Source organism: Oncorhynchus gorbuscha, unplaced genomic scaffold, assembly GCF_021184085.1.
Source record: "Oncorhynchus gorbuscha isolate QuinsamMale2020 ecotype Even-year unplaced genomic scaffold, OgorEven_v1.0 Un_scaffold_3025, whole genome shotgun sequence".
In the NCBI taxonomy this organism is placed as follows: Eukaryota; Metazoa; Chordata; class Actinopteri; order Salmoniformes; family Salmonidae; genus Oncorhynchus; species Oncorhynchus gorbuscha.
The window spans coordinates 2416-24831 of NW_025747383.1; the positions used below are offsets into that span (position 1 = coordinate 2416).

Here is a 22416-nt window from a genome sequence, read left to right on the forward strand (position 1 = left end):
TAAGTTAAAAGACTTTGCAGATATAGTTAATATAGACTAATTTGCCTTGTGACATGTCCCTGTTGTGTCTGCACTCTCAAATCAAATGTTATTTGTCACATGCGCCAAATACAACAGGTATTAGGTGTGCTTACCCTTTTGGATTCCATTTTAGCCTGAAATGACCCAAATCTAAATGTAGCTCGGGACCTGAAGCAAGGGCAGTGTGGAGTGCGATTGAGTCATCCGTGTGGATCTGTTGGGGCGGTATGCGAATTGGAGTGGGTCTCGGGTTTCCGGCATGATGGTGTTGATGTGAGCCATGATCATGTGAAATTAGAAATTAAAATACATGTCATCTCTGCACTTAAATAGCAAATGGATGACGCTTTTCCCTGTGGTTCATTTTCATGCCAGCCAGGCAGGCAATGCTCCTGTTATAAAGAGAAGCAATGTGCTTAATATTAGGAAAGTTGAATAAATATAGTAGGCCGAGCCTATAGAAAGCTGATGGGATCCTCCTCTTTTTAGTAGAGGCCATCACTCTGTTCTCACGCAATTGCATAGCCTATAAAAATGTTGCGCAACACAAACTTTAATGTTTGATTAGATTTTCCACAACATTTGCATTGATGTCAGAGAGATTAGAGACAGAATGCTGAGTACCACAGTTAGCAAGTTTGGTAGGCTACTAATGACCATCAGCTAAACGGTCACGTTGAATTTGACCGCCGGTGTGGAAGTAATTTGGTCACCGTAACAGACCTATAATCCACCGGTTGGAAGTTCACTGAGGCATTGCAACGACAGCAGCGAAGAGGTGAAATGAGAATGGGAGCAGCAACTAGCTGGTTTTCCACCACCAAAGACCTCCTTCAAGACGATTGAACGAGAGATCCTCATGAATCTGGTTGAGTGAACGCCAAGAGTGTGGAAAACTGTAAAAGCAAATGGAGGCTATTTTGAAGAATCTAAAATATATTTACATGTGTTTAACACTTTTATTTGTTTACTACATGATTCCATATGTGTTATTTTATATAGTTCTGATGTCTTCACTATTATTCTACAACGTAGAAAATAGTAAAACTAAAGAAAACTCAACTTCTGACCGGAACTGTAGCCTTGAGGTATAATATTCTGCCCACATGAATTCATTTATAAAGGCCATAAAATATTAGCCATACATGGTTTAATGAAAAATCATTAAAACATACACATTTAATAACAGACTCATAAACACAATCATTCAATGCTTCCCCGGCGGGCCACAGCTTCCCCAGCTTCCTCGGCGCTCCACAGCTTCCCCGGCGCTCCACAGCTTCCCCGGCGCTCCACAGCTTCCCCGGCGCTCCACAGCTTCCTCGGCGCTCCACAGCTTCCCCGGGAAACTCTGTGTATTTTAGCCTCACACAGATGAAAGAGTAGCGGAGGAAGGAGTTCGCTGCAGTGTTCGCTGTAAAATGTTAGGCGCTGTGGCAGTGCTTCGGTTCTGGGGTTATGTTCTGGGAGTCGTGTTCTCTCCTTGTTCCTCAGTCTGCCCTCTCTGTGTCCATGTTTGCCTGGACAGACCTCCACAGAGCTTTGATGTTCCCCTCTCCGAACCCTGACGCACCTCTCCTCTCAATTAGCTCCAGGAAGAAGGTGTCCTCTGAGAAGATGGGCTTGGTGAACACCTGGAGCAGGTATCTGTTTAGAGGGAATGAGAAGATGGGCTTGGTGAACGCCTGGAGCAGGTATCTGGGAATGAGAAGATGGGCTTGGTGAACACCTGGAGCAGGTATCTGGGAATGAGAAGATGGGCTTGGTGAACACCTGGAGCAGGTATCTGTTTAGAGGGAATGAGAAGATGGGCTGGGTGAACGCCTGGAGCAGGTATCTGGGAATGAGAAGATGGGCTTGGTGAACGCCTGGAGCAGGTATCTGGGAATGAGAAGATGGGCTTGGTGAACGCCTGGAGCAGGTATCTGTTTAGAGGGAATGAGAAGATGGGCTGGGTGAACGCCTGGAGCAGGTATCTGTTTAGAGGGAATGAGAAGATGGGCTTGGTGAACGCCTGGAGCAGGTATCTGGGAATGAGAAGATGGGCTGGGTGAACGCCTGGAGCGGGTATCTGGGAATGAGAAGATGGGCTTGGTGAACGCCTGGAGCAGGTATCTGGGAATGAGAAGATGGGCTGGGTGAACGCCTGGAGCAGGTATCTGGGAATGAGAAGATGGGCTGGGTGAACACCTGGAGCAGGTATCTGTTTAGAGGGAATGAGAAGATGGGCTGGGTGAACGCCTGGAGCAGGTATCTGGGAATGAGAAGATGGGCTTGGTGAACGCCTGGAGCAGGTATCTGGGAATGAGAAGATGGGCTTGGTGAACGCCTGGAGCAGGTATCTGGGAATGAGAAGATGGGCTGGGTGAACACCTGGAGCAGGTATCTGTTTAGAGAATGAGAAGATGGGCTGGGTGAACGCCTGGAGCAGGTATCTGGGAATGAGAAGATGGGCTTGGTGAACGCCTGAGCAGGTATCTGGGAATGAGAAGATGGGCTTGGTGAACGCCTGGAGCAGGTATCTGGGAATGAGAAGATGGGCTTGGTGAACGCCTGGAGCAGGTATCTGTCTAGAGGGAATGAGAAGATGGGCACCTGGGTGAATGCCTGGAGCAGGTATCTGGGAATGAGAAGATGGGCTTGGTGAACGCCTGGAGCAGGTATCTGGGAATGAGAAGATGGGCTTGGTGAACGCCTGGAGCAGGTATCTGTTTAGAGAAGATGGGCTGGGTGAACCTATGGAGCAGGTATCTGGGAATGAGAAGATGGGCTGGGTGAACACCTGGAGCAGGTATCTGTTTAGAGGGAATGAGAAGATGGGCTGGGTGAACGCCTGGAGCAGGTATCTGTGAATGAGAGATGGATGCTGAACGCCTGAGACAGGTATCTGGGAATGAGAAGATGGGCTTGGTGAACGCCTGGAGCAGGTATCTGGGAATGAGAAGATGGGCTTGGTGAACGCCTGGAGCAGGTATCTGTTTAGAGGGAATGAGAAGATGGGCTTGGTGAACGCCTGGAGCAGGTATCTGGGAATGAGAAGATGGGTGAACGCCTGGAGCAGGTATCTGTTTAGAGGGAATGAGAAGATGGGTGAACGCCTGGAGCAGGTATCTGTTTAGAGGGAATGAGAAGATGGGCTGGGTGAACGCCTGGAGCAGGTATCTGTTTAGAGGGAATGAGAAGATGGGCTTCCTGAACGCCTGGAGCAGGTATCTGGGAATGAGAAGATGGGCTGGGTGAACGCCTGGAGCAGGTATCTGTTTCGAGGGAATGAGAAGAAGGTCTGGGTGAACGCCTGGAGCAGGTATCTGGGAATGAGAAGATGGGCTGGGTGAACGCCTGGAGCAGGTATCTGGGAATGAGAAGATGGGCTGGGTGAACGCCTGAGCAGGTATCTGGGAATGAGAAGATGGGCTGGGTGAACGCCTGGAGCAGGTATCTGGGAATGAGAAGATGGGCTGGGTGAACGCCTGGAGCAGGTATCTGTTTCGGGGAATGAGAAGATGGTCTGGGTGAACGCCTGGAGCAGGTATCTGGGAATGAGAAGATGGGCTGGGTGAACGCCTGGAGCAGGTATCTGTTTCGAGGGAATGAGAAGAGAGGAAAACATAGGTTAGATATATTGGGTAGCTTCGACCTCAGTCAGTCAGTAAAAGGACACTGGGTGTCTCACTTCCTTGAAGGTGGTTTCTGATCATCATTAGAAAACATTTATACTCCGACTGACCGGTCTCGACACTCTGACCTCGACACTCTGACCTCGACACTCTGACCTCGACACTCTGACCTCGACACTCTGACCCCGACACTCTGACCCCGACACTCTGACCTCGACACTCTGACCCCGACACTCTGACCCCGACACTCTGACCCCGACACTCTGTGTTGTGATGAAGCAGAGCAGTAGACATACTGTGGTCTCATCAGAGCTGAAATAAAGTACTATATTGAAAACCCACGACAGTCTTTTAGGAACACTAGCATTTGATACCTACAGGCTAACGAATCTGGTACCTTTTCTTCTGCGTGTCCGTAGTCTGACAGGAGGGGTCAGTCTGGACCTGGCGCAGGTCTGTGTCCAGGAGGATGCTGTGCTGAGACAGCATCTGGGGGTCGTAACCTGCGTCCTCTATCTCCTGCTGCTTACCCACCTGCCACAGGACAAGACACAGGGGTCAACGAGCACAGTGGTAGTAGATGTAACGTTAGACTTCCTGCCACAGGACAGACACAGGGGTCAAAGGGCACAGTGGTAGCATACGTAAAGTTAGACTTCCTGCCACAGGACAGACACAGTGGTAGTAGACGTAATGTTCGACTTCCTGCCACAGGACAGACACGGGGTCAACGAGCACAGTGGTAGTAGACGTAACGTTAGACTTCCTGCCTGACAAGATGCGTAGGCGTTTCATTAACCAATGGTTGCGTGCCACGTCATCCGTTGTGCAGTCGGGCGTCAGACGGCTTTGTCGTACGATGTGATTATCTGACATGCTAAATACCCACCAAGGAGCTGTAAGACCTGGGACGCGTCCTCAGCGTAGTGGAGAGGAAATCAACCAACAACACTAACAGTGTTCAATCACGCTACAACTTCCTGTCGTGTTCAATCACGCTACAACTTCCTACTTCAAGAAAACAACTTCCTGTCGTGTTCAATGACGCTACAACTTCCTACTTCCAGAAAACAACTTCCTGTCGTGTTCAATGACGCTACAACTTCCTACTTACAGAAAACAACTTCCTGTAGATGCATGTAGAGCTACAGAGGACTGTTTGGGTTCCTTTGAATGATCCATGTACCACAATGCATTGGGGCATCTCACACACCTTTTTCATTCACAAGTTAGAGACGGACGGACACGCGTGAGAGACGGATGGACGTGAGAGACGGGCGGACGGACATGCGTGAGAGACGGGCGGACGGACACACGCGCGAGACCGACGGACGGACGGACACGCGCGCGAGAGACCGACGGACGGACGGACGGACACGCGCGAGAGACCGACGGACGGACGGACACGCGCGAGAGACGGACGGACGGACGGACGCGCGCGAGACCGACGGACGGACGGACGGACGGACACGCGCGAGAGACCGACGGACGGACGGACACGCGCGAGAGACCGACGGACGGACACGCGCGAGAGACCGACGGACGGACACGCGCGAGAGACCGACGGACGGACGGACACGCGCGAGAGACCGACCGACCGACGGACGGACGGACACGCGCGAGACCGACCGACCGACGGACGGACACGCGGAGACGAGACCGACCGACCGACGGACGGACACGCGCGAGAGACCGACGGACGGACGGACACGCGCGAGAGACCGACGGACGGACACGCGGAGACGGACGGACGGACACGCGCGAGAGACCCGACGGACGGACGGACACGCGCGAGAGACCGACGGACGGACGGACGGACACGCGCGAGAGACCGACGGACGGACGGACGGACACGCGCGAGAGACCGACGGACGGACGGACGGACGGACGGACGCGCGAGAGACCGACGGACGGACGGACACGCGCCAGAGACCGACGGACGGACGGACGGACACGCGCGAGAGACCGACGGACGGACGGACGGACACGGACGACGGAGACCGACGGACGGACGGACGGACACGCGCGAGACCGACGGACGGACGGACACGCGCGCGAGAGACCGACGGACGGACGGACACGCGCGAGACGACGGACGGACGGACACGCGCGAGAGACCGACGGACGGACACGCGCGAGAGACGGACGGACGGACACGCGCGAGAGACCGACGGACGGACGGACGCCGACGAGACCGACGGACGGACGGACACGCGAGAGACCGACGGACCGGACGGACACGCGCGAGAGACCGACCGGACGGACGGACACGCGCCGAGAGACCGGACGGACGGACGGACGGACGGCGGAGAGACCGACGGACGGACGGACACGCGAGAGAGACCGACGGACGGACGGACACGCGCGAGAGACCGACGGACGGACGGACACGCGCGAGACCGACGGACGGACGACGGACGGCGAACGGACGGACGGACGGACGGACACGCGCGGACCGACGACGGACGGACGGACGGACGACGACGGACACGCGCGAGGACCGACGGACGGACGGACGGACACGCGCGAGAGACCGACGGACGGACGGACACGCGAGAGACCGACGGACGGACGGACGGACGCGAGACGACCGACGGACGGACGGACACGCGCGAGAGACCGACGGACGGACGGACGGACACGCGAGACCGACGGACGGACGGACGGACACGCGCGAGACCGACGGACGGACGGACGGACACGCGCGAGACCGACCGACGGACGGACGGACGACGAGGACCGACGGACGGACGACGGACGACGGACACGACGGACGGACGGACACGCGCGAGAGACCGACGGACGACGGACGGACACGCGCGAGAGACCGACGGACGGACGGACACGCGCGAGAGACCGACGGACGGACGGACGCGCGAGAGACCGACCGACGGACGGACACGCGCGAGAGACCGACCGACGGACGGACACGCGCGAGAGACCGACCGACGGACGGACGGACACGCGCGAGAGACCGACCGACGGACGGACGGACACGCGCGAGACCGACCGACCGACGGACGGACGGACACGCGCGAGACCGACGGACGGACGGACGGACACGCGCGAGAGACCGACGGACGGACGGACGGACACGCGCGAGAGACCGACGGACGGACGGACACGCGCGAGAGACCGACGGACGGACGGACACGCGCGAGAGACCGACGGACGGACGGACACGCGCGAGAGACCGACGGACGGACGGACACGGACACGCGAGAGACCGACGGACGGACGGACGGACACGCGCGAGACCGACCGGACGGACGGACACGCTGACGGACCGACGGACGGACGGACGGACACCGACGACCGACGGACGGACGGACGGACGGACACGCGCGAGAGACCGACGGACGGACGGACGGACACGCGCGAGAGACCGACGACGGACGGACGGACACGGACGACGGACGACCGACGGACGGACGGACGGACGGACGCGAGAGACCGACGGACGGACGGACACGCGCGAGAGACCGACGGACGGACGGACACGCGCGAGAGACCGACGGACGGACGGACGACGGACGAGAGACCGACCGACGGACGGACGCGACGAGAGACCGACGGACGGACGACGGACGGACGGACGCGCGAGAGACCGACGGACGGACACGCGCGAGAGACCGACGGACGGACGGACGGACGGACACGCGCGAGAGACCGACGGACGGACACGCGCGAGAGACCGACGGACGGACACGCGCGAGAGACCGACGGACGGACACGCGCGACCGAGACGGACGGACGGACACGCGCGAGAGACCGACGGACGGACGGACACGCGCGAGAGACCGACGGACGGACGGACACGGACACGCGCGAGACCGACGGACGGACGGACACGCGCGAGAGACCGACGGACGGACGGACACGCGCGCGAGACCGACGGACGGACGGACACGCGCGAGAGACCGACGGACGGACGGACACGCGCGAGAGACCGACGGACGGACGGACACGCGCGAGACCGACGGACGGACGGACACGCGCGAGAGACCGACGGACGGACGGACACGCGCGAGACCCGACGGACGGACGGACACGCGCGAGAGACCGACGGACGGACGGACACGCGCGAGACCGACGGACGGACGGACACGCGCGAGAGACCGACGGACGGACGGACGGACGGACGGACACGCGAGAGACCGACGGACGGACGGACACGCGCGAGACCGACGGACGGACACGGACACGCGACGGACGGACGGACCGCGGACCGGACGGACACGCGAGAGACCGACGGACGGACGGACACGCGCCAGAGACCGACGGACGGACACGCGCGAGAGACCGACGGACGGACACGCGCGAGAGACCGACGGACGGACACGCGCGAGAGACCGACGGACGGACATGCGAAGGAGATTGTAGATTATGAAAAGTGCTATAAAAAGTTAAATGTATAATTATTAGGTGCAATCAATATGGTAGTAGCTCCACCCTGCTCTCTGATAGGCTAAGTGGAAGTTTCACCATATTGCTTATACCAATCAAATCCTCTAGGGGTTCCGTTTGGGGATGAGCCATTGGGTGCCATGGTGACGGAGTGAGACAAACCTTGGTGTAGTAGGCAGGAGGAGGAGAGAAGAAGTGGACTCCTGCCCGGCCCATGGTCTGTGCTGTGGACACGATGTCCTGTGTGTACAATCCAATGTGCTGGATCCCTGGGCCTCCGTGCTGCTCCAGAAAGGTGTCCACCTGGTTACTGCCTGAAACAGACACCATTCAGACACCATCCAGACCGAGATAGACACCATTCAGACACCATTCAGACACCATCCAGACAGAGATGGACACCATTCAGGTCTCGGCAGGTGGTAATTCATTATAATGAAAATTGGTCATGGGTAAATGCATTGGCTCTTTCTCTCAATCCATCTATTCCTCACATCGTCTCTCCTAACTAGAGGTTGACACCGGAAACAGGACACCCGCAGGATGTCTTCATCGAACAGCCCCTCCCTCCTACAGTACCCTGGCTAGACTAGCATGTCTTCATCTAACAGCCCCTCCCTCCTACAGTACCCTGGCTAGACTAGCATGTCTTCATCTAACAGCCCCTCCCTCCTACAGTACCCTGGCTAGCATGTCTTCATCTAACAGCCCCTCCCTCCTACAGTACCCTGGCTAGCATGTCTTCATCTAACAGCCCCTCCCTCCTACAGTACCCTGGCTAGGCTAGCATGTCTTCATCTAACAGCCCCTCCCTCCTACAGTACCCTGGCTAGCATGTCTTCATCTAACAGCCCCTCCCTCCTACAGTACCCTGGCTAGACTAGCATGTCTTCATCTAACAGCCCCTCCCTCCTACAGTACCCTGGCTAGACTAGCATGTCTTCATCTAACAGCCCCTCCCTCCTACAGTACCCTGGCTAGCATGTCTTCATCTAACAGCCCCACCCTCCTACAGTACCCTGGCTAGACTAGCATGTCTTCATCTAACAGCCCCTCCCTACTACAGTACCCTGGCTAGACTAGCATGTCTTCATCTAACAGCCCCTCCCTCCTACAGTACCCTGGCTAGACTAGCATGTCTTCATCTAACAGCCCCTCCCTCCTACAGTACCCTGGCTAGACTACCATCAAGCAGCCTGAAGCAGCATAGCTAAACCCCCAACAACCTGACCATCAAGCCCAAGCAGCATAGCTAAACCCCCAACAACCTTACCATCAAGCCCAAGCAGCCTGAAGCAGCATAGCTAAACCCCCCAACAACTTTACCATCAAGCCCAAGCAGCCTGAAGCAGCATAGCTAAACCCCCAACAACTCTACCATCAAGCAGCCTGAAGCAGCATAGCTAAACCCCCAACAACTTTACCATCAAGCAGCCTGAAGCAGCATAGCTAAACCCCCAACAACTTTACCATCAAGCAGCCTGAAGCAGCATAGCTAAACCCCCCAACAACTTTACCATCAAGCCCAAGCAGCCTGAAGCAGCATAGCTAAACCCCCCAACAACTTTACCATCAAGCCCAAGCAGCCTGAAGCAGCATAGCTAAACCCCCCAACAACTTTACCATCAAGCCCAAGCAGCCTGAAGCAGCATAGCTAAACCCCCAACAACTTTACCATCAAGCCCAAGCAGCCTGAAGCAGCATAGCTAAACCCCCAACAACTTTACCATCAAGCAGCCTGAAGCAGCATAGCTAAACCCCCAACAACTTTACCATCAAGCCCAAGCAGCCTGAAGCAGCATAGCTAAACCCCCAACAACTTTACCATCAAGCAGCCTGAAGCAGCATAGCTAAACCCCCAACAACTTTTACCATCAAGCCCAAGCAGCCTGAAGCAGCATAGCTAAACCCCCATGACATTTTAGGGCGATGAGTGGGACGGAAGCAACACTGTTACACCTACAGTCAGAACATTTAACTACAATTAGACAATACAACCACATATCACAGTCACAATATTACATTATTTGTAATAGTCTTTAAACATAATAGCCTACATATTTCTGCGTACGGGATGGACTTTTATCAGGAAGGGACAGGACAGTTCTGGGGTTATAGAACTGTTGCCGGATCAGGACAGTACAGGGGGAAATATTTTTGTTGACAGGACTGAATGTTCATTCCCGTGTCAACCTCTACTCCTAACCTCCTCAAATCCTATTAAAAGATGAGGGACCTTTGACCTTCTCTTCCAAAACAGGTGAGAAAGAGGAGAAGAGAGGATTTGAGGAAGCACGGAAAAAACAAACATTTTAAGAAATGAGCGGTACGACTCTCTGAAAGTGATGACCTTGGTCAGGCAGCGACTCCGCAATGACAAACTTGCAGTCCGGTTGTTTGTCATCTGTGAAGGGAAGCTTGATTCCGGTTTGGCTGCATTTCCAGTACTCCATGGCTGTGAGACGCAGTCCAATGCCCTCCGTGTTCAGAACATAGCCCTCATCCACATCCTCATTACTAAGGGAAACAGACAGAATCCATTTATTTATTGTCCCAGGTGGGACATTTGTAAAAAGATGGAGAAAAACAAAACACTTACAGAAAGAGCATTTATTTTGTCTTCATTGTTAATCCCATAGACATGCTATTTAATTAGTATTAAAAATGCCTAATTATAGGGTTTATCCTTATAGCGTAGCCTGGGTACCAAACCCAGTTTGTGCTATCATTCCACATGTTTGGCTTATGACACAGAGTGGCGTGACAGCACTAACAGGTCTGGTGCCCAACCAAAACAACAACAAAATGTTCTATACTCACAATAACTTACAGTAACTTTCATTCATATTACATTCACTGCATCCGTTTGTAATTGAGATGCATGATCAATCATCATCTAACAATTCATTATTTTCAAATTGCTGAATCATAATAAAAATTAAAATAAAAGCCACTTAACCTGTCAATGAAGAACCTGTGGAAGCCAAAGTGCCTCTCATACCAGCTCATCACTTGCGGTGTGCACCGTCTCGGACAAGCATAGGTGATGTGATCAAAATGAGTGACTGGACAAGAAGACTCTGTCCTCTCAGACACCGGTGTGCCGTTTTCCGTCACGTTTTCAACCTCCTGAAACCCGGGTAAGAAACTCCCCTTGTATTTACTCGTGTCAATGAGCGTGTGGTTCACATTTCCCACGATTGATTTGACGACTGAATAGGTGACAATCCCTTTCTCGTCACACACCTCTGTCGGAGGCACCAAGAAATCGCAGCCAATGTTGCGAAGGGACTTGAATGATCTTTCCACGTTTTCTACTTCGAAACAGACGTTAGACGCGGTGTCGACGGAATAGTGCGGGTTGACATCGTAGAGACATTGCGGATCCTTGTCGTTCTTTATCCCGGTTTGAATGTTGCTCTTGCTCGATAGTGTTACTCCATTCAATGGTCTTTCATTGACGACGAAAACTGCCGCTCCTTTCCTGAAAGCCAACTGTTTTGACTTCTCCGTCAACCTCGCAACAAATAAATTAAACTTAAATTTAGAAACAAGTTCATGCGCTATTTTATCCACGTTTGTAACGTGAAGTGAAATGTGGTGCAACCGGCTCAAGGAGGCTGCCATCTTGTTATGACGGTAGACTGGCGCGTGTGTGTGTCGTAGATAATTGTTTCAGAAATATAATACTGTCTATAGAAATATAATACTGTCTATAGAAATATAATACTGTCTATAGAAATATAATAATGTCTATAGAAATATAATACTGTCTATAGAAATATAATAATATAATACTGTCTATAGAAATATAATACTGTCTATAGAAATATAATACTGTCTATAGAAATATAATAATGTCTATAGAAATATAATAATATAATACTGTCTATAGAAATATAATACTGTCTATAGAAATATAATACTGTCTATAGAAATATAATACTGTCTATAGAAATATAATAATATAATACTGTCTATAGAAATATAATACTGTCTATAGAAATATAATACTGTCTATAGAAATATAATACTGTCTATAGAAATATAATACTGTCTATAGAAATATAATAATATAATACTGTCTATAGAAATATAATACTGTCTATAGAAATATAATAATATATAATACTGTCTATAGAAATATAATACTAGAAATATAATAGAAATATAATAATATAATACTGTCTATAGAAATATAATACTGTCTATAGAAATATAATACTGTCTATAGAAATATAATACTGTCTATAGAAATATAATACTGTCTATAGAAATATAATACTGTCTATAGAAATATAATACTGTCTATAGAAATATAATATTCTCAGAAGAAATTTTGAATTCAATGTAGACTTTAATACAAGTAATTAAAAGCCGTGCTGGTCCGCGGAATAGCCGCCGCTTCTTTGCACTGGCTTTGCTTTTATACATACATAGTATTTGTGTACGTCACATATGTAAATAAAGTCACTCCCCCTTAGTATCTGCTTTTGGTTACAACGATGGCAGAACTCTTTCCATGTTCTAAAAATAATGTATGTACTGCATGCCTGTGTTTTACGTGTGTAGTAGAAAATCGGTTCAAATATGACACAATGAAGAACTTTGAATTCAATTATAGACTTTTAATACAAGAGTATGACAAGCTCTCCTTTGGATAAGAGCGTCTGCTAAATGACTTAAATGTAAATGTATATCCCTCTGGCCTTGGTATGTCCAGCTATCCGAGCACCTGTGTCACCTTCCCTTCATGTAGTCTGTTTCTAGCGTGTCCAGCTATACTAAAAATACTATACATTCCTCTATTTTACAGCCCTATGCTTTGGCTCTGCACTTAGCTCAATATGTTCCTTTGTGTGTCTTTATCTCAGAGCAACAGCAATATTATACTAACATTATAATTAACATTATACTAACATTATATAATGAATATTATACTAACATTATAATGAATATTATACTAACATTATAATGAATATTATACTAACATTATATAATGAATATTATACTAACATTATAATTCATATTATACTAACATTATAATTCATATTATACTAACATTATATAATGAATGCTCGTTCCACTTCATGATTGTGTCCCACTTGTTGTTGATTCTTCACAAAAAAATACAGTTTTATATCTTTATGTTTGAAGTCTGAAATGTGGCAAAAGGTCGCAAAGTTCAAGGGGGCCAAATACTTTTGCAAGGCACTGTATATATATATTTAGCTAAACAGCTGAGCATTTTGAAGTGTCACAGTGGTTATTTTAGAAAAAAATGTAACTTGCAAGAATATGGACATTTTCCCAGAGAGGAAGTGGCGAAGCGAGAAGATTTGTCTGCCCGTGCGAGTTGAGCCCCTTTTTTATACGGAGGTCGAGAAGAGAGTGTCGAATTACATGAGGATTATACGATCTAATTAAAGTTTTGTAATGTTTAGGTTGCACGTGACATTATGGCAACTTTGAGAAAAATTATTTAGGGGTTATCTAGTTTGGGCAAAAGACTGTCCTCCGTCCTCTCTCCTCTGTGACCCTGAAACCGATAAGTGTTTGAGTGGTCGAGGAGTGTGTAAATTCGTAGGCAAACGGTAAAATTGTCCTCCCCTTCTCGGTCTCCACCTTTCATGGAGGATACTCGATGTGTATCCAGCAGGAGGTGAGCAGATCTAATTGATAAAAGGCCTTAGTTGTGACCGTCGTTCACACATGTACCCTGTGGTGGAAAAATTACCCAGCTGTCATACTCGAGTAAAAGTAAAGATACCTTAATAAAAGAAAATGACTCAAGTAAAAGTGAAAGTCACCCAGTAAAATACTACTTGAGTAAAAGTTTTAAAAAGTATCTGGTTTTAAATGTACTTAAGTACAGCGGTGGAAAAAGTACTCTATATTGGAGTAAAAATACTCTATATTGGAGTAAAAGTACTCTATATTGGAGTAAAAATACTCTATATTGGAGTAAAAGTACTCTATATTGGAGTAAAAGTACTCTATATTGGAGTAAAAATACTCTATATTGGAGTAAAAGTAATCTATATTGGAGTAAAAGTACTCTATATTGGAGTAAAAATACTCTATATTGGAGTAAAAGTAATCTATATTGGAGTAAAAGTAATCTATATTGGAGTAAAAGTACTCTATATTGGAGTAAAAGTACTCTATATTGGAGTAAAAGTACTCTATATTGGGGTAAAAGTACTCTATATTGGGGTAAAAGTACTCTATATTGGAGTAAAAGTACTCTATATTGGAGTAAAAGTACTCTATATTGGAGTAAAAGTACAAAGATAATGTAAATGCTACACATCAAATTCCTGATATTAAGAAAACTAGACAGGCAGGCACTCCAACACTCCAAACATAATTTACTAACACAGTATTTTGTATTTAGTGAGTCTGCCAGATCAGAGGCAGTAGGGATGACAATGTTATATTGATAGGTGTGTGAATTGGACCATATTGCTGTCCTGCCTGAGCATTTGAAATGTAACAAGTACTTTTTAAGTGTCAGGGAAAATGTATGCAGTAAAAAGTACATTATTTTCTTTAGGAATGTAGTGGAGTGAATGTTGTAAAAAAATATATAAATAGTAAAGTAAATTACAGATACACCCCAAAAATACTTAAGTATTACTTTAAAGTAGTTTTACTTATTTACTTTACACACCTTTTGTGTATCTGCCCTCTCATTGGCTAGAATCGTCCCACCTGATCTCGCCTCCTGCCTTCCTTCCTTCCTTCCTTCCTTCCTTCCTTCCTTCCTTCCTTCCTTCTTTGAGGACATGTATTTCCATCGTTAGATCGGTCACTTAACCATTTTATATGATCTTTGCATTCCCCCCCTCAATCTTCTTTTTCATCTCTGCCTGACTACAACCAAAAAAGGTGTATTGCCGCCACCTACTGGGTGGGGTGAAAACAAACACTTTAACGCAAAATGGGGACTGGGGGAAAGGTGAAAAACATCCTCAAAATATCTATGTACTACCAAAGAATCTGTGGTACTACTCCATCCGTCAGATTAAAACGTCTTTCCCCTCTATCTTCGTCGCAGCCAATAAAAACACAGGCGATTTTTCTGATGGCTTGGCATTCGAGAGGAGAGACCTCTGAGCTTCTCAGCCAATGGTTTTTGAGGTGGCGAGGAGAAATGACGCAAGGGGAGAACATCAATTGCTTGATCCTCGCGTCCTCTCTCTTCTACATTTATGTCAGTTTCGCAGACGCTCTTTTCCAGAGCGACTTACAGTAGTGAGTGGATACATTTTAATTATTTTAAAAATATTTTTTCGTACTGGGCCCCGTGGGAATTGAACCCACAACCCTGGGGTTTCAAGCGCCATGCTCTACCAACTGCACACGGGACCTTCACTTCTCATCCCCCTTCTCGAGACCCATTGGATGACAAAACCAGAGGTCCCGCCCCTCTGACCTTGTCCTCCAATGGGTTTTGAGAAGGAGGCGAGGAGAGAGAGGATAATGCTATTGAGACTCTCCAAAGGAATTGCAATTGTGATATTACCTAGGGTCTTTTCCAAGATGAGGTTCATTTGGCTACGTTCAGCTAAAATAACCGTTCATTTGGCTCATAAACAGCACTTCGTTCAGTAGGTAAATTGTTTAAAAATGAAGCTACCTAAAACCTTTAAAAAAGTACAAATCTTCAATGTAAAGCCCAAAAAGTTGCCTGACGCCATGTCAGATCCTGACATATGACTTCAAATACATTACACCTGACCAAATGATGTAGATGCTCTGCAAAATAAACGGAGAAACAGATTAAAAAAGCACTGCAAAAAAAAAAAAAATGCGTGTGGTGTGGAACAGAATTGAGTATCCTCACAAACGATTGTTCTTGTGGTGAAGAATTACTATCTTCAGATACTTTTTTGTTGTTGTTGTTGTTGTATAATTTATCTGCAGTTAAATCGTAACAGTAAGCAAATGAGAGAGTCAAATGAACCGACCTTTCACAAATCCCATTCGGTTCCCGTCGTTCATCAAAAAAGAACCGATCACAACAACAGAAAAGAACCGATCACAACAACAGAAAAGAACCGATCACAACAACAGAAAAGAACCGATCGCAACAACAGAAAAGAACCGATCACAACAACAGAAAAGAACCCGATCACAACAACAGAAAAGAACCGATCACAACAACAGAAAAGAACCGATCACAACAACAGAAAAGAACCGATCACAACAACAGAAAAGAACCGATCACAACAACAGAAAAGAACCGATCGCAACAACAGAAAAGAACCGATCACAACAACAGAAAAGAACCGATCGCAACAACAGAAAAGAACCGATCACAACAACAGAAAAGAACCGATCACAACAACATAAAAGAACCGATCACAACAACAGAAAAGAACCGATTCATCCGCACTCATCATGGAGTCCGGATTCACAACATGATATATAAAGAGCGAAACGGAAGGGGAGCTTTACACTATAACACAGTCCCATTTTTATATATATATATATTTTTTTTCTCCCATATAGTTTACACGTCGGCAAAAGATAAACATGTGAGAGAGAAAAAAGGAGAGTAAAAGAAAGAAGAACGGACTAGAAAGGCAGGACTTGAAGGTTTGTTATGTTTGTCTGGACCAAGGAGGAGGAAAAGTACACAGGGAAAGATACGATTCATCAATCGAGTTCGGTAACTAGGTAACTAGGTAACTATGGTTTCAGTAGCTAATGACAACGAGCAATTGATCGACGACAAAAGACAACGTTATTGAGTATAATAGGATTAGCTAGCTAGCTAGTAGCTAACGTTAGCTAATGTTAATAGATTGGCAAAGCTAGCAAGCTAACTAGCTAGCGTAGCTAACTAATTAGTTAACATCGAACAATATCCTTTTTAAAAAACGGGGGACGTTGAGAGGTGGGGTGGGGGTGTTTATTTCAATATTTCACCCCCGACACAGACGATAAAACAACAACAACATGGCTGTCCGTGTTTTCAAACCCCGACAGGTGATTTCTCCGTAACAAAACTAGTTAGCATTCCGCGCTAGCTAACGTTAATGGTGGTGGTGGGGTTGAGCTGCTTGGCAAAGCTACAGTGTTTAGTCCAGGTACTGAAGTCTGTGGTGGGCCCCTTAGCTACTAGCGAGACAGTATGTCCTGAGTTGGGAGAGTACAGAACATGACACTGTCCTTGGTAAGCTTTAAACAAAAACAAAAAACGGAATGAAATGCAGATAAATGTGTGGTCTTTCCAAACACTTATTATTATTATTATTATTATCTTATTGTCTGTTCAGCTAAAAAGGTTTACCCTATCCATATTTGTTATGTATCTACCCATTTTATATATATTTTTTTATGGTATGCAAACTATTTTTTTTTGCTGAAGTATCCCTTACATTTTTGTGCATTTCTGTGTCCGCAGACAGTGCCATACTGATCCCCTTGGTAACGGGAACAGAACCGTTTTCTTTCTACCTCATCCGTGATGACCGAGGTGGGAGTGAAGTGGGCCTGCGACTACTGCACCTATGAGAACTGGCCGTCCGCTGTGAAGTGCACCATGTGTCGTGCACAGTGTCCCAGCAGCCCCATAATCACAAAGGAGACCTACAATAGCAGCCCCAGCAGTCTTAGTACGGAGCCTAGTTGTGGATGGCAGGACCCTCCAAGCCCCGAGGGAAGCTGTGGTAGCCTCCTCATCTACCCAGACTCCAGTGCCAGGCCCCGTGTCAAGCCCCCCAGCATGGCTGAGAATAGCTCCAAATGGTCCTGTCAGATGTGCACCTACTTGAACTGGCCCCGTGCCATCCGCTGTACCCAGTGTCTGTGTCAGCGGCACCAGAGGACCCCATGCAGCCCCACAGAGGCCCCCCAGACATCAGGCTCCAATGTGGGCCACCGCCCAGCCCCTCCCCCCATGGACCCTTGTACAGAGGAGTACAACGACCGGAACAGACTCAACAGACTCAACATCCGAGGTGGTGGTGGTGGCAGTGGGCAGCACTGGACTTGCACTGCCTGTACTTACCAGAACTATCCCAAGACGCGGAAGTGCATTGTCTGCGACCACCCACAGCCTCAACCTAACAACCGGGAGGCTATTCCTATAGAGCTGGCTGGGCAGTCCGAGGAGTCTCCCTCCTCCACATCCTCAATCATCAATGAACAGGACAGAGACTGGGCCAGGTGGAGAGGGAGTGGGGGGAGCTGCAGTAGAGGGCTGAGCGGGGGACAGAGACAGGGACTGGGACAGAGGATGACATCTCCACCCACCTCAAAGAAGGAGGCGGAGGTAAAGATGGACTTCCAGAGGATTGAGCTGGCGGCCGGCGCGATGGGCAGCGGAGAGGAGCAGCATCGTCATCCGGAGAACATTGATTTGAAGAAGACCAAACAGATCAAGAACAGGATGAGGAAAACGGACTGGCTGTTCCTTAATGCTTGTGCAGGTGAGTGAGTGGCTATTATAGGATCTAAGTTAAGTGTTTACTGTACATAAAGTCTTCCTGTCTGTGAATGGACATTCCATTCATTTTCACCTGATCTTGTGTATGTAGCACTCTCGTTCCTGACCACGCTGCAGTAGTTCACCCTGGTTGTCACTAACTGGCCAAGCTGCAGTAGTTCACCCTGGTTGTCACTAACTGGCCACGCTGCAGTAGTTCACCCTGGTTGTCACTAACTGGCCAAGCTGCAGTAGTTCACCCTGGTTGTCACTAACTGGCCAAGCTGCAGTAGTTCACCCTGGTTGTCACTAACTGGCCACGCTGCAGTAGTTCACCCTGGTTGTCACTAACTGGCCAAGCTGCAGTAGTTCACCCTGGTTGTCACTAACTGGCCACGCTGCAGTAGTTCACCCTGGTTGTCACTAACTGGCCACGCTGCAGTAGTTCACCCTGGTTGTCACTAACTGGCCAAGCTGCAGTAGTTCACCCTGGTTGTCACTAACTGGCCACGCTGCAGTAGTTCACCCTGGTTGTCACTAACTGGCCACGCTGCAGTAGTTCACCCTGGTTGTCACTAACTGGCCACGCTGCAGTAGTTCACCCTGGTTGTCACTAACTGGCCACGCTGCAGTAGTTCACCCTGGTTGTCACTAACTGGCCACGCTGCAGTAGTTCACCCTGGTTGTCACTAACTGGCCACGCTGCAGTAGTTCACCCTGGTTGTCACTAACTGGCCACGCTGCAGTAGTTCACCCTGGTTGTCACTAACTGGCCACGCTGCAGTAGTTCACCCTGGTTGTCACTAACTGGCCACCCTGGTTGTCTGCAGTAGTTCACCCTGGTTGTCACTAACTGGCCACGCTGCAGTAGTTCACCCTGGTTGTCACTAACTGGCCACGCTGCAGTAGTTCACCCTGGTTGTCACTAACTGGCCACGCTGCAGTAGTTCACCCTGGTTGTCACTAACTGGCCACGCTGCAGTAGTTCACCCTGGTTGTCACTAACTGGCCACGCTGCAGTAGTTCACCCTGGTTGTCACTAACTGGCCACGCTGCACTAGTTCACCCTGGTTGTCACTAACTGGCCACGCTGCAGTAGTTCACCCTGGTTGTCACTAACTGGCCACGCTGCAGTAGTTCACCCTGGTTGTCACTAACTGGCCAAGCTGCAGTAGTTCACCCTGGTTGTCACTAATTGGCCACGCTGCAGTAGTTCACCCTGGTTGTCACTAACTGGCCACGCTGCAGTAGTTCACCCTGGTTGTCACTAACTGGCCACGCTGCAGTAGTTCACCCTGGTTGTCACTAACTGGCCACGCTGCAGTAGTTCACCCTGGTTGTCACTAACTGGCCACGCTGCAGTAGTTCACCCTGGTTGTCACTAACTGGCCACGCTGCAGTAGTTCACCCTGGTTGTCACTAACTGGCCACGCTGCAGTAGTTCACCCTGGTTGTCACTAACTGGCCACTGCAGTAGTTCACCCTGGTTGTCACTAACTGGCCACGCTGCAGTAGTTCACCCTGGTTGTCACTAACTGGCCAAGCTGCAGTAGTTCACCCTGGTTGTCACTAACTGGCCAAGCTGCAGTAGTTCACCCTGGTTGTCACTAACTGGCCAAGCTGCAGTAGTTCACCCTGGTTGTCACTAACTGGCCACGCTGCAGTAGTTCACCCTGGTTGTCACTAACTGGCCACGCTGCAGTAGTTCACCCTGGTTGTCACTAACTGGCCACGCTGCAGTAGTTCACCCTGGTTGTCACTAACTGGCCACGCTGCAGTAGTTCACCCTGGTTGTCACTAACTGGCCACGCTGCACTAGTTCACCCTGGTTGTCACTAACTGGCCACGCTGCAGTAGTTCACCCTGGTTGTCACTAACTGGCCAAGCTGCACTAGTTCACCCTGGTTGTCACTAACTGGCCAAACTGCAGTAGTTCACCCTGGTTGTCACTAACTGGCCAAGCTGCACTAGTTCACCCTGGTTGTCACTAACTGGCCAAGCTGCAGTAGTTCACCACTGGTTGTCACTAACTGGCCAAGTTACAAAGTGATGGAGGGGGGGTCTATAGTTAGATATCACAATATTATTTAGTAAGATTTTATATCGATACTTTGACTCCTGTGTATCCATTTTGTGTTGTTAGCTAGCGCTAGTCGGCTGTACCTGCGCCAAACTCTGGTATTTTTAATCCTATAGGTTATTCATTTTAACCCCCGTATAGTCGATGTCTACGCCCACTGGGGAAATCTAATTAGCATAATACAAAAATCTGTCTGTGTTGTTGTTGTATGGGCTGTCTCTCAATCCACAGCATCCACCAATGACGGCCCTCCGCCTCTGAGGTGGGAGGCGGCCGAGCTACAGCGGTGTTTGTCAGACACGAGACATCCAGAAAATGAGATTTTTCTCAGGAAAACATTTGGTAGCGTCCCAGTTGTTTTGGTCTACGAACTCTATGGAAAGATGAGACTCTCACGATGGTGTCCGTGTGGGTCCTTTGTCTCAAAATGTCTTAAATTCAGTTTTCTCGGGTCTTAAATGTGACGGAGTGACTACCGTGGTCCTGTTATATTGTGCCGATGCTTAATTGATGCTACGTGAGGGGAAAATATATATTATTGAATGTAAAAAAAAATACTCAAGCCGCATATGATGATGTAGAGCGACCTGGTTGTACGCCTGGAGAGCGACCTACATGGTCCTCTGTGTACACGTCTGGTTGTACGCCTGGAGAGCGACCCACATGGTCCTCTGTGTACACGTCTGGTTGTACGCCTGGAGAGCGACCCACATGGTCCTCTGTGTACATGTCTGGTTGTATGCTGGAGATCGACCCACATGGGCCTCTGTGTACATGTCTGGTTGTACGCCTGGAGAGCGACCCACATGGTCCTCTGTGTTCACGTCATGTCTGGTCGTACGCCTGGAGATCGACCCACATGGGCCTCTGTGTACATGTCTGGTCGTACTCCTGGAGAGCGACCCACATGGGCCTCTGTGTACACGTCATGTCTGGTCGTACGCCTGGAGAGCGACCCACATGGGCCTCTGTGTACATGTCTGGTCGTACGCCTGGAGATCGACCCACATGGTCCTCTGTGTTCACGTCATGTCTGGTCGTACGCCTGGAGAGCGACCCACATGGGCCTCTGTGTACACGTCTGGTTGTACGCCTGGAGAGCGACCCACATGGTCCTCTGTGTACACGTCTGGTTGTACGCCTGGAGAGCGACCCACATGGTCCTCTGTGTTCACGTCATGTCTGGTCGTACGCCTGGAGAGCGACCCACATGGGCCTCTGTGTACATGTCTGGTCGTACAGAGCGTGGTCTCTGTGTTCACGTCATGTCTGGTCGTACGCCTGGAGAGCGACCCACATGGGCCTCTGTGTTCACGTCATGTCTGGTTGTATGCTGGAGAGCGACCCACATGGCCTCTGTGTACATGTCTGGTTGTACGCCTGGAGAGCGACCCACATGGTCCTCTGTGTACACGTCTGGTTGTACGCCTGGAGATCGACCCACATGGGCCTCTGTGTTCACGTCTGTCTGTACGCCTGGAGAGCGACCCACATGGGCCTCTGTGTACATGTCTGGTCGTACGCCTGGAGAGCGACCCACATGGTCCTCTGTGTACATGTCTGGTCGTACGCCTGGAGAGCGACCCACATGGTCCTCTGTGTTCACGTCATGTCTGGTTGTATGCTGGAGAGCGACCCACATGGGCCTCTGTGTATCTGGACGGTCATGTCTGGTTGTATGCTGGAGATCGACCCACATGGCCTCTGTGTACATGTCTGGTTGTATGCTGGAGATCGACCCACATGGTCCTCTGTGTTCACGTCATGTCTGGTCGTACGCCTGGAGATCGACCCACATGGGCCTCTGTGTTCACGTCATGTCTGGTCGCCTGGACGCCTGGAGAGCGACCCAC

General features: G+C 49.5%; 2 protein-coding genes across 3 annotated transcripts in view; one reads left to right on the forward strand and one right to left on the reverse strand.

Annotated features, from left to right (window-relative positions):
- Positions 1 to 1274: 1274 nt before the first annotated feature.
- On the reverse strand, positions 1275 to 11711 carry LOC124027238 (4-hydroxyphenylpyruvate dioxygenase-like protein). Of its 2 annotated transcripts, none has more exons than XM_046339701.1 (5): positions 11005 to 11711; positions 10396 to 10562; positions 8208 to 8359; positions 4036 to 4172; positions 1275 to 1668 (listed from the first exon to the last, which is right to left on the reverse strand). In XM_046339701.1, the coding sequence occupies exons 1-5, from the start codon at positions 11670 to 11672 to the stop codon at positions 1512 to 1514; spliced, it is 1281 nt and encodes a 426-aa protein (XP_046195657.1). In that variant the 5' UTR covers positions 11673 to 11711; the 3' UTR covers positions 1275 to 1511. The 2 variants fall into 2 exon arrangements, with proteins under 2 accessions (XP_046195657.1, XP_046195656.1); XM_046339700.1 differs by having other exon boundaries at positions 8124 to 8359.
- Positions 11712 to 16274: 4563 nt separating this feature from the next.
- The window catches only part of LOC124027237 (ubiquitin thioesterase ZRANB1-like), a 35811-nt gene continuing 29669 nt past the window's right edge, over positions 16275 to 22416 (forward strand). The window contains exons 1-2 of the mRNA XM_046339698.1: positions 16275 to 16730; positions 17461 to 18487. Of these exons, the coding sequence (XP_046195654.1) occupies positions 17524 to 18487 (964 nt within the window). The 5' untranslated portion in view covers positions 16275 to 16730; positions 17461 to 17523. The remainder of the gene's footprint in view (positions 16731 to 17460; positions 18488 to 22416) is intronic.

Bases quoted from the DNA above. Each gene is read 5' to 3' on its own strand.
- LOC124027238 (XM_046339700.1), bottom strand. From the start codon at position 11,672: ATGGCAGCCTCCTTGAGCCGGTTGCACCACATTTCACTTCACGTTACA. The intron at 8,360-10,395 runs GTCATCACTTTC...TGTCTGTTTCAG, and splicing joins GGAGTCGCTGCCTGACCAAG to GCAGTAACCAGGTGGACACC. The intron at 1,669-4,035 runs GTACCAGATTCG...CCCTCTAAACAG, and splicing joins ACGGACACGCAGAAGAAAAG to ATACCTGCTCCAGGTGTTCA.